At 39.3% G+C, this 13,286-nt stretch overlaps 1 protein-coding gene across 2 annotated transcripts in view; it reads right to left on the reverse strand.

Annotated features, from left to right (window-relative positions):
* The window catches only part of egf (epidermal growth factor), a 126,404-nt gene that overhangs the window by 42,357 nt on the left and 70,761 nt on the right, over positions 1-13,286 (reverse strand). For both annotated transcript variants that reach the window (XM_073043057.1, XM_073043058.1), the window contains exons 13-16: positions 10,232-10,336; positions 6,598-6,821; positions 6,326-6,493; positions 2,359-2,505 (exon numbers count right to left, since the gene is read on the reverse strand). In XM_073043057.1, coding sequence (XP_072899158.1) covers positions 2,359-2,505; positions 6,326-6,493; positions 6,598-6,821; positions 10,232-10,336 — 644 coding nt within the window. The remainder of the gene's footprint in view (positions 1-2,358; positions 2,506-6,325; positions 6,494-6,597; positions 6,822-10,231; positions 10,337-13,286) is intronic.

The following is a 13,286-nucleotide window of genomic DNA, read 5'->3' on the forward strand; positions in this document are numbered from 1 at the left end:
TTACTTCACCAAAATCATATTAGGCAAATCAAAGAATCTGCTTAAAAGCGTGGATAAAGAGATATATACTACAATGTTTTAAAGATAGAGCTAAATGGCTTAGTGAGACCATGTTAAATAGAAATCTAGACAGATGGGTTGAGTTGTTCTCCGATCTTAGAAATGTACTTGCAAACTTTTCATCACCGTGCGAGGAGACATCGTCAGTGAGCTGTTCACTGTGGCCTGTGCTCTGAATTATATAATAAAGGCCAAGCATTCAGAGGACACTCCACAATCAACAGCACACTGATGATGTCTCCTCATATGGTGACAAAATGTTTGCAAGTAAATTGCCAAGATCAGAGAATAGCTCAACCCAAATATTAACCACCTGAGCTACATGTCTTCAGAATTATTTCCAATAGATCTAGACAACTGGATGTACAAAGCTAAATTACTTAGTGAGACCAAATTAAATCATAGACCTAGACAATTTGGTGTACAAATCCCAGATGTAGTAGTGATTAAACAAAAAGCCAGAAATCTAGGACTACAGGACTGCTAAAGGCTGTAGTGGTAGAAGTTAAAGCCATATTTTACTCAAACTCCTAATGTATATGTTAAACCCCTTGGTATAAATAGCTTCAAACACAGGCTGTTTCTAATTTTCTCTGGACTTCCCACTCATTTTCTAACATTTTACCTTTCACTTAGAAGTAACGTTTAACTTTTCTTTTCCAATATTTTCCCCTTGTCAGTCGAAGCAGTAACATAAAACACTTAAAGCTATATCTTTGAAAGTATTGCTAACCCCATTAGCCAGTGGCTCAGTACACCTTTGTATCTTTTCTTCCCCTTTCTTCAGATTACATGAAGGTGCCTCTCGATTTACACCTTCGTTGCTGGGTTCCTTCAGATGGCTGAGCCCTTTGTTTAAACTTAAGATAATTCCAAATTGTCCAGATCATTCTTGTCAAGCATTTTGATCTACCGTTCGATCTTATATTGTGCATGTTTCATTAGAGAATTGCAAGAGTGATGTAAAGGGCATTTGCCATTGAGTCAAATACAAAGGATCAAACAAGCTTATGGAACGAGACTGAATAATTGTACAAAGCAACATGCACAAAATGCTGGAAGAACTCTGCAGGTCAGAAATGAATAAACAGTTAATGTTTCAGGCTGAGAGCCTTCATCAGGGCTGAAAAGGAAGGGGGAGTTCAACAGAATAAAAAGGTGGTGGGAGGAGAAGGAGGATAGCTAGTGTGACCAACAGGACTCAACTTGTTCACAACGCTGCCTGATCATACAGTAAAAGTTTACATTCGGTCAGATATTGAAAGATTTCATTGTCTTCATCTTATATGTATTTGTCCATGACACAACTTAGGGGTGGGGAAATATCATAGGAGCAATATTGTTTCAAACCAGTACATTCCATGACATGTTGAGCGAGTGGCAATGCGGAGCTAGGCCTTAATGGGCCTTGTGTTTCGTTCAGAAAAATATGAATCCTAAACAGATGTAGTTCTCAATAGCAAATTTTCATTTTGACAAAGTGGATACCTTAAAATGACTTTTGTAAGAATATTACAAATTTTCATGCAGCTTTGGTAATGTTCCTGATAGCTATCTGCCCAGTTCTATAATGTGGCTGCTAGACAGGCTAGAATGATAATAGCTGACTTAATGCCCATTTACACCGGAATTAAGTGTACGCTTGCTCAGTTCCAAGCTGCCCAGGACTGAGACTGATGTATTACCAGTTTTTTGCAGATTTCAGTTTGAAATTCTTTTCACTGGCATTAGAAGCAACTGGTGCAGTTTATAGTATCTCTCAAGAAAGGTTGTCAAATTAGTTAAAGTTATCAAAGATTTGAAATGACAAAGCTCCCATTCCTTATGAAGGGTTTTGGCTTTATTGGAGCTTGTTTATTCCTTTCCATAGATGCTGCCTGACCTGTTGAGTTCCTCCAGCATTGTGCGTGTGTGTGTAACTCTGGATTTCCAGCACCTGCAGAATCTCCTGTGTTTATGAAAGCTCCCATTCACCCACTCTGGAAAGTCTGTGTTGTATTAAGTAAGATGTAGAGATGCAGACCGAGAGGCTGGACACATTCAGCAGGTCAGACAGCATCTGTGACAAGAGAAAGTGTTTATGTTCCAGGTCTAAGTGGAAGGTTGAACTGTATCTCATTTCACAGGTTCTGCCCAACTGGCTGAGCATCCCAGCTTCTATTTCAGATTTCAAATCATCTGCAGTTTTCTTGATTCTCATTTGATAATGTTCATAACATTTCATGCAAATAGGAAATTATTAGCAAGAAGTAGGAAATGATTAGCAAGTAATAGGACAATAAGGAAAACATTTCTTACGTATAGTTGTTGAAAGATTTGCAAGTTGACATGATTTTCCATCTGCTGCTTTCTGGAAACCATCATGGCAAAAGCACTGGGCAACTCCCAATCTGTTCTCACAGACCTGACTACATCCACCGTTCTTATACAGGCAAGGATCAGCACCTACGGTAATAGCACAAGAAACATGAATATACTTCAGAACTATCACTGCAGAGTTTATTTATGGACATCTGAATAGGCAGTTGACGGTGAGCAGTTCTCAGCAGACGAAAGGAATTAAATGTGAAATCCACAAGTGGTCCGTCACATCTTACTTTGTCTCCATAAGCTGCTTAAAAATAATAACTGGGTTCCCAGTCAAATATATTGAATGGTATGAAATTCCTGCACTGATATTACAAACATGGATTGAATGTGGAGTTTGAACAGAACCTTTCTTTTCCATTTGATGGTATGGTAGGTCTTAATTACTCTAAAATAACTTCTCTTGGAACTTTTACAATTATGTGATCTCACATTTTCAATTTTAATAATTCTTAGAGTATTATAAAAACAAATTCATTTTAAAAATGTATTTTTCTTCTTTTTTGAAGCTAGTACGATTTCCAAATTTTTAATTTTATTTTACCAACCTAATTTCAAAAGCTTAATACTAAATTCAAAACAATCTCTGTTTCAGATATAAACTGCTCATCAATACAAACTGATATACTATGCTTTCCATTATTCTTCCTTTTCATAACTTGAATTTACAGAACACTTAAGAAAGTAATTTCTCTTTCAGATATAAATGCCTTATTAATGTAATCTGATTTATGAAAGAGACACAGGTGCTCTACATGGCCTTGAAGTTCAAAATTCAAAGTACATTTACTTTCAAAGTATGAATGCAGGATACAACCCTGAGAGTCACTTCCCACAAACAGCATCAAAACAAAGAAATACCATGGAACTTATGGAAATAAAATATTAAACACCCAACCTGCAAAAAAAAACCAAATCATGCAAATTGCAAAAAAAAAAACACACATACTATAAAACATCAGGAAGGAGATACAGAAGCATCAGGATTAGGAGCGGCAGAGAGGGTAACAGCTGCCTCCCTCAGGCTGTGAGACTAATGAATACCCTGCCATCACTGGGGTCTTGTCACTAGGACAGAGAGTTTTATATTGTTCACTGTACTGTTTACCTGTTCTGCACATTACATGGATTTTGAATTATATTTTATTAACCTACAGTATTTATGGTAATATTTTGGTTTATGTGCTATGCAGGAATATGTTTTGTGGGTGAACCATGGTCTGGAGGAACATTGTTTCGTTTGTTAATATATGTGTTCGGTCAGATGACAATAAAGGTGAACTTAGATAGATAGATAGATAGATAGATAGATAGATAGATAGATAGATACTTTATTCATCCCCATGGGGAAATTCCAACTTTTTTCCAATGTCCCATACACTTGTTGTAGCAAAACTAATTACATACAATACTTAACTCAGTAAAAAATATGATATGCATCTAAATCACTATCTCAAAAGCATTAATAATAGCTTTTAAAAAGTTCTTAAGTCCTGGCGGTAGAATTGTAAAGCCTAATGGCATTGGGGAGTATTGACCTCTTCATCCTGTCTGAGGAGCATTGCATCGATAGTAACCTGTCGCTGAAACTGCTTCTCTGTCTCTGGATGGTGCTATGTAGAGGATGTTCAGAGTTATCCATAATTGACCGTAGCCTACTCAGCGCCCTTCGCTCAGCTACCGATGTTAAACTCTCCAGTACTTTGCCCACGACAGAGCCCGCCTTCCTTACCAGCTTATTAAGACGATTAACTTGAACATTTCACTCAATGAACCTGCTCAACAGAACGTTACACTTTCCTCTACAAGTCAGCGTTTCTCACTAATACTCGATCACCTCATCCAATTGTCTTCAATACTCATCCATTGGGACAATAGAGCAGGAGGTTCATTTCAGCATGCAATCTCCCCTGTGATTCTTGCTTCTCGCGAGTGTCTTTCCCTCAGAGGTGGCTGTGATAACTGCTCTGAGAGTAGGACAAACAGGGGATAAAAATGGTGAGATTGTCGTCAACGTCACATAATGTGGTGGGATGGGGTTACGCAGTCATTGCCAAAACAGCATGACACGCCTAAGTATTGCACAGTCATTTGGTCATCCAGAATGCAGTGTAAGGGAAGGTTGGGCCAGTTCTGCTAGGGCTGGTCCAGGCTTTAGGGTTCACTACGATTTGCCCCGTTGTGTGATAAACTGAGGCTGAGCCTATGGGCCTGCTCCAGTTACTCCAGGCTTCGTGGCTCCAGTCTCACTTTCATTCTGAATGCTGTTGTTTGCTTTTATTGCTTACACGATCTGTGTTTTATTTTCTCTCTCTGCGCAATGGGAGTTGGTCTTATATAAATTGGGTTATTTTAGGTTTCTTATTTTGTGGCTGCCTGTAATCAGACAAATCTCGAGGTTGTATAATTTATACATGCTTTGATAAAGTAAATGTACTTTAGACACTGAACTTTGAACTTTTAAGTGGAAAGATTCAGATAATGACCATCCACAATCAAGATGTAACTTGAATGTGTTTAATAACAGACATGGTATTAACTGATACAGGACTTTGTGATATGGTGCAACTCAAACTACCTGCGTCTCAATATCACCAAGACCAAGGAGTTGGTGGTGGACTTTAGGAGATCTAGGCCTCATATGGAGCCAGTGATCATTAATGGAGAATGTGTGGAGCAGGTTAAGACCTACAAGTATCTGGGAGTACAGTTAGACGAGAAGCTAGACTGGACTGCCAACACAGATGCCTTGTGCAGGAAGGCACAGAGTCGACTGTACTTCCTAAGAAGGTTGGCGTCATTCAATGTCTGTAGTGAGATGCTGAAGATGTTCTATAGGTCAGTTGTGGAGAGCGCCCTCTTCTTTGTGGTGGCGTGTTGGGGAGGAAGCATTAAGAAGAGGGACGCCTCACGTCTTAATAAGCTGGTAAGGAAGGCGGGCTCTGTCGTGGGCAAAGTACTGGAGAGTTTAACATCGGTAGCTGAGCGAAGGGCGCTGAGTAGGCTACGGTCAATTATGGATAACTCTGAACATCCTCTACATAGCACCATCCAGAGACAGAGAAGCAGTTTCAGCGACAGGTTACTATCGATGCAATGCTCCTCAGACAGGATGAAGAGGTCAATACTCCCCAATGCCATTAGGCTTTACAATTCTACCGCCAGGACTTAAGAACTTTTTAAAAGCTATTATTAATGCTTTTTGAGATGGTGATTTAGATGCATATCATATTTTTTTTTTTACTGAGTTAAGTATTGTATGTAATTAGTTCTGCTACAACAAGTGTATGGGACATTGGAAAAAAGTTGAATTTCCCCATGGGGATGAATAAAGTATCTATCTATCTATCTATCTATCTATCTATCTATCTATCTATCTATCTACCTTTCTAGGTCAGGCAACAGCAAGACCCTTATTAAAGACAAGTGCAAGTTTATCTCTGCATAATTATCTATGTTAGCTGCACTAAATTAAAATGTACTGCAATGAACAGGAAAATAACATTAGAGTGGATTAAACTTAATATGGAAATAGGAATCTGCATATCTAATGAACTTCTACTCCATGGATGTCCCAAGTGTTTTAGAGCCAGCCAGTGATTTTATTAAATAACCAATTAACGTTAGCCTGTTAGACCAGATGGTCATCTTCCACAATTTTAACCTAACTCACTGGATAAAACTTTGATTTAAGATTCCATTTAGTATTGCGCTGTGTAAATCAGAGAGATTGTAAATTTTCACCTGATTTCATGCAAGGCAAGTTAAATTACAGTGAGAAGATAAATGATTATTATATATATTTTACTGTTATTTGAATCAAAAGGTTTAACTGGGATCTAGAGTACTCTATTTTTTTTAAAGAGTTTTTTTACTTAGTCCAACAAGTCTAATTTACCTGGTCGGGCCATTGGATGAACCACAAAAATAGACGAAGGTCGCCTCATTCCACCTTGGAGTCTCACTCTGTTGTGACTAGTCCACTTGTCCATTCTCATTATAGAAGGCTTACTCCAGTCTGTAAACCACACATGATCTTCAAATACCACTACGTCAAATGGGTGTCCTTCAGGGAGGGGAAAAAATGTCAAAACCTTTTTTAACAACTGTTCACTTCTTGTTGCAGATGAGAAAATAATACACAGCTTCGTTGTCAAAAAAAAGCCTTACCTACTTCATTCTGTTCAAGAATCTGCCGGTTGGATCCACGTAGATCTGACATCTCAATAACAGAGCGTTTGGCATCACACCAGTACAGCTTCTCAGATAGATAGTCTATGGTTATTCCACTGGGGCAAACAAGATTATCGCTGATAATAACCAATCGCTCATCACCTTCCAGGGTAGAACTTTCTATCCTAGGTTCATTTCCACAAGCTGTCCAGAATAGCTTCCTTTAATAATTTAAATAATGTACAATCAAATCATTTAAGGCTTATTTCATTTGTTTAGCATATGTTAATTAAGCCCCTTATGAATTGAAACAAATGCATTTTCATTAATAACATTGAATAACAAAAGTTTTGCTTCCTGAATACTTTTGGCTGTATCTAATGGATTTTGGGCTGCTGATCATGAAAATCACAATGAAATTTCACTGTCACACACCTTTTTTTTTAAATTGTCTATATTTGTTATTTCAATTCATAATTCATCAGAATTACCAATGCCAAGATTAATTCAAGCATTTTTGTTGACCTGCAAATCATTGACAGGTCATTTGAAGAACTTTCAGTGGGACCAGAGAAAATCGCTTGGAAGCCATTCAAGGTGTTGTTGAAAATTTTCTTGGTAACAACAGAAAACCAAACTACATGCAGCTGGTTGAAAACGTGCTTCAAGTATACAAAACCATGGAGCGCCACATTTCCCTGAAGATTCATTTTCTGCATTCCCATTTAGACTTCTTCCATGCAAATCTTGGCACCATTAGCGATGAGCATGGTAAAGGGTCATTGCAGTCATGGAGAAACAGTATCAGGGCGACTGGAATGCATTGAGGCTGGCTAATTATTGTTGGACTTTTAAGCGAGAAGCCTCAGCCTGAGTACAAATAAAAATCATCAACAAAACATTTTTAAAGCGTCAGCATCACTATGCAATTTTTTAAAAAGTTGATTTCTTGTTTCTCCAAATTCGTATGTGATACAAGTAGTCTGAAATTATATTTGTGTTCAGCTTCATGAAGTCTATTATAAACAAAAAAAATTCTGAGGAAGCAGAACTTTTGAAACAAAATTATTGCTCAGTGTTATGAACAGCTCAGCAAATTTTGTACATCAGAATTATGCTTTTTTGTTCTGCATTATCAAGGTGCTAAGATTTTTAAAAGGTAAAGGGCTGCATCATCTAAGTTATTTTATTCTGTACAGTAATGAAATCTATTGCAGTTAAAAAGCTGTAATGAATAGTCAGTGAGCTAACCCTTTGAAATACAGAATCACTGTCAGCTAGAAATGGGCACACTACTAATTTGTGTCATACTCAATTATGGAACTGAAGAGAATGTTTTTATAAAAAGATACAGGTTTTAAAACATTATTGAACTTATTCACTTTCTTATGAGCAGCCTGTTCAAATAACCTGAAGAAAGTTAGAAAGCAAGGTAAAATCAAACAATTGATCTTGACAGGCCTCTGTATAACATGTAACTGACAATCAATTCTGTTCTTTGATGTTTCAAAATGGTTGCTGTAAACTTTGTGATAATAGTTACTTTTTAGCTTCCTCTCTGCCAGGGGTTCCCAACCTGGGGTCCACAGACCCCTTGCTTCATGGCATAAAAAAGGTTGGGAACCCCTGCTCTAAAACATAAGTCCTTGAGTGCAGTTGTCATCTCCTCTGCACAACGTCATCAGTGAGCTCGATGGTAAGTCATGACTACAGGTCTATGGATATTTGCATTGAATTGTCCCAGGCCACACTTCTTCTCCTGGATCCTCAGGTGCCTAAATTGCGTGGCAATAGGATGCATATAATCAGTAAGAGATTACTGTTGGGTTTATATTGTACCATTCTAGAGACATTTACCAAAATGTCAATTGCCCTCGTTTTCTAGAAATAGTTTGTTTCTTCTGTTTGGTGCTAAGTGATTTCCTGCACAGAAGCTAGTTGAACGTGTATGAGATTCATTGATCCATGCAGTAGGTTGGATAACATTGTTTATGTGCATTAACTGGTTCACAATAAGCTTTACATCATAAGACATAGGAACAGACATCTGCTCCACCATTCCATCATGGCTGATTTATTTTCCCTACAGCCCCAGTCTCCTGAATTCTCGCCGTAACCTATGATGTCCATGCTAATCAAGGATCTATCAACCTCTGCTTTAAATATACCCAATGACTTGGCCTCCACAGTCATCCATAGACTCACCATCATCTAGTTAATTCACCTCCTCATCTCTGGTCTAAAGGGTCATCCTTCTATTCTCAGAAGGCCCTCTGGTCCTAGATTCACACTACTGGAAACATCTTACACATGCCCACTCTACCTATGCCTTTCAATAAGATCCTCCTTCATTTTTCTAAACTCCAGTGCGTACAGTTCCAGAGCCATCAAACACTCCCCACACAGTGACTCTTTTATTCCCAGGACCATTCTCATAAACTTCCTCTAGACGCTCTCCAATGCCAGCTCAACCTTTTTTAGATATGGAGCTCAAAACCGCTCACAATACTCCAAACGTGCTCTGACCAATGCCTTATAAAGACTGAGAATTACATCCTTGCTTTGCGATCCTCTCAAAATGAATGCTAACATTGTATTTTTCTTCCTCACTACTGACTCAACCTGCAGGTTATCCTTTAGGAAATCTTGCACTCCCAAGGTCCCTTTGCATTTCCGATTTCTGAATTCTTTCCCTGTTTAGAAAATAGTCTGTGCCTTTATATTATTCCCTATGCCACCATTTTCCCATTGTGGTGTCTCAGTACAACATCTAATATTTAATCGTTTAATTAAATAAATGATATCAATGATACTAGTTGCATATCTCAATCAGATTTGCCACACTGGGCCCTTAATACCATCAAGGATCACACCCGTCCATCCAGCATCGTCTTTGACTTTCTACCATCAGGCAGGAGACTCCGATGCATAAAAACAAGAGCGGTCAGGATGGGAAACAATTAGGCTTCTGAACTCCCTGACGCATCACATTCGAAGTGTCACCGGTTAATTTGTCCTGTATCTGACAATATTTAATTTATGCACTTTACTTTGTTTATTTATGTGTAATTCATCTGTACATTTTATCCTTACCTTCCAAAGTTATTGTGTGTTATGTGTTTTTCACCCTGGCCTGGAGATTCATTGCCTCATTTGATGGTATACATGTGTGTAATAAATCTGACTTGACTATTTCAACAAATCCAGTTATCTATGTATAACATCATTATTAAATAATCAGCAGGATGTACCTACTCACAGACCTCCACTGGTTCAATAGTTAGGTAGAGAATATGTGAACAATTGGATTTGTTATCTGTTTAGCATTCTGGGATGTTCCGACCCTCAGCATCACCACAGTCCTAGTTACTGAAAGGATGATCAGGAGGCAAATTCTCAGTAGTTATAAAGTCACCACCTTCTTTGTGGGTATGAAAAATTGTTGGCAGGGTTTCAAGAACAGAAATATTCTCTTTCATTCTGCTGCCGTGATGTTTCAGTGTGCTCCTTTGAGTCAATAGATTTTAATAACAGAATACACTCAACAATACAAACGATGTGCTCTAATTCTATATTGTCTCCTCTGACCAACCCACTTGGCTGCTTTACTACTTTATAATTGAAAGCTTACTTCACCAATGGATGGACAGCAATTCCTCTCGGCTTGTTGACGCCTTCACGGACAATCACCTCTATGTGCACACCATTGAGCCCACTCCTCGCAATGTGGGACAGCCTGTAACAAAGGCAGGTGGCATTGAAGGCTGTTGATTTCAGTTATTGTTTAATTTACAGTATTTGTTATATCTTGTTTACAGGGAGTTTGAACATCCTCCTCGTTACCACTTGGATTTCCTCTGGGCGCTTCAGTTTCCTCTCACGTTCCAAAGACGTGCGGCTTAGAGTTAGTGAGTTGAGGGCATGTGATGTTGACAACACTTGCAGGCTGCTCAGCACAGTCCTCGCTGATCTGATTAGACCCAAACAACACATTCTACTGTGTTCCGATGTCTCGATGTACATGTGACAGATAATCTCATCTAATATAATTTGACACTGTAGTTTGCATAATATTTGATAGTAAACAAAGTACTGTAATTATTGCTTCCAGCATGAAGTTACTCGTTCTTTTGTAATAATCTGTAAATAACTTATTCAGATAGAATAGGCTGCAAAGGGTACTTCAATAGGAGCGTTTTGAGCTCTTGAGCAATGTGCACGAAATGCTGGGAGAACTCAGCAAGACGAGTGGCATCTATTGAGGGGAACAAACGGTTAACGTTTTGGGCAGAGGCTCTTCATCAGGACTGGAAAGAAAAGGGACAGAAGCCAGAATAAGAAGGTGGGGAGAGGGTAGAAGTACAAGCCGGAAGGACTTAGGCGAGACCAGGTGAGGGGGAAAGGGGGATGAAGTAAGAAGCTAGGAGGAACAGGTGGAAGAGGTAAAGTGCTGATAAAGAAGGAATCTAATGGGAGACGACAGTGGAGCATGGAAGAAAAGTTAGGAGTAGGGGAACCAGAGAGAGAACAATGATAGCTCAATAAATAGACAGTAATATTATAAACTAATACAATCTGCATATTGAACTGTCACTGTTCACAGCTGGAATGAAGAAGAGTGGGCAATAACCCCGCCTGTCAGATTGCCTTATTTCAAGTGACAGATTCTTATACCTGGAAGTCATACTGAGCTCCCCCATTTGTATGCAATAATCCCCTATTCATTGTCATGTGATGGAGAAATCACACTGCTTTTATTGACATAAGGCAGTAGTTCTGGCCATGGGTTCCTCCTGAAGTTTCTTTTAAGGTAGTCTCTATGCAGTGTTTTGCTGTACAGATAGGGTCAATGTTTGGAGTAAATCAGTTTGCAACTCGTTAGCTGACACTCTGCACACTGGGAATCTAGGATTTCCTTTGCTTTAATGCCCTTGTGGTGGCCACTCACTGAGCACTGTGGCTTAGTCAGCACCATTCATACTCACTATTACAACTTTATGGGTTCATACTCTACTCCAGGGGCTTCAGCATACAATATCTCAGCTGACACCCAGGGTTTGTCTGTTGAATGGCATAAAAGTGTAGGGGATGGTAGTGGAGGGAGATTCGACTGCAGCTTTCAAAACAGAACTGTATAGTACCTGAAAGAATAGAACTTCCAGGATTGGCGGGGGTGCGGATCTAAGTTAGCTAACCGTACCAAGATTGTTGGTGGCAAAGGATTCAGCAGGGTATAGATCACTTGCAGATATTGGCAGAGAAATGGCAGATGGAGTTTAGCCTGGCCAAAGGTGAAGTGCTGCACTTTGTGAGGTCAAATGTAAAGAGACAGAACGCTGTTAATGGGAAGATCCTTAACAATGTTAAGGACTCTGGATTGGGGATTGCCAACCGTTATGTGGATTTTCTGGTGTAGTCTGTTTTGTCGTGTGTTTTTGTGATATCATTCTGGGGGAACGTTGTCTCATTTTTTAACTGCATTGCATTTGTGGTTTTTAAATGACAATAAACTGAATCTGAATCTGAATCTGAATGTTGATGTGCTGAGGGATCTTGGGATCCAAATCCATGGGTTACTGCAAGTAGCTACACAGGTTGATGGGGTGGTAAAGAAAGCCAATCATTATTAGTCAAAGAACTGAGTTCAAGAGTTGGGAAGTTAGGTTGCAGCTTCAAAAAACGATAGTTCAGCTGCATTTGAAGTTTTACATTCAGTCCTGGTCCCTGCATTATAGGAAAGATATCAGATCTTTAGAGAGGGTACAGAAGTTTACCAGGATGCTGCCCGGAGTAGAGGGCATGTGATAAAAGGAGTGGCTGGTCAACCTAGGCTGTTTTCTTTGGAGTGGCAGAGGCTGAGGGGAGATCTGATCAAGGTTTATAAGATTATGAGAGGCATAGACAGAGTAGACAGATAATATCTTTTCCCTGTTGTTGAAATGTCTAATACCAGACAGCTGGCATTTAAGGTGAGAGGGGATGAGTTTAAGGAAGATGCAGGTTTATTTACACGGAGAGTGGTGGTTGCCTGGGACGTGTTGCCTGGTGCGGCGATGGAAGCAAGTACAATGGGAGCATCCAGGAGGCTCTTCGTCAAGCAAACGAAGGTGAGGGAAATGGAAGGAATTGGACTTTGTGTAGGCAGAAGGGACAGGTTTAGTTGGATATTTGATTAGTTGGGTATAATATTGTGGGCCAATAGACCTGTCCCTGTGCTGTACTGTTTAATACTCAATGTTCTATAGAAGAATTAGGGAAACATATCCCTGATCCTGGTCAGCAGTGATCTCTTAATCAACAACATTAAAACCAATTATAGAATCATGCAGCACAGGTCCTTCAGCCCATCGGCCATCTCTTACCCCCTTGCAGTAATCCTATGATCCCATCAGCCTATCCCAGAGTCTACCATTCATCTGCCCTTGAACAATTTACTGAGGCCAATTAACCTTCTAACTTAGAGGTGGTTGTGATGTGGGAGGATGATGAAGAGAAAGATCGATATGGAGAGAATGTGGCAACTTCACACATTTAGCACCAAAGGCCAGGATTGAGACCGATTACTGGAATGGTGAGATAGCTGTATCACTGCGCTACCCAGGACTACTGTATACAATTCAAAAGTACCTCATTTTGATGTGTGTATTGCAACCTGTAAAAGATGCTATAGAAATGCCGATTAAAAA

This window comes from Hemitrygon akajei, chromosome 4, assembly GCF_048418815.1.
Source record: "Hemitrygon akajei chromosome 4, sHemAka1.3, whole genome shotgun sequence".
Lineage (NCBI taxonomy): Eukaryota > Metazoa > Chordata > Chondrichthyes > Myliobatiformes > Dasyatidae > Hemitrygon > Hemitrygon akajei.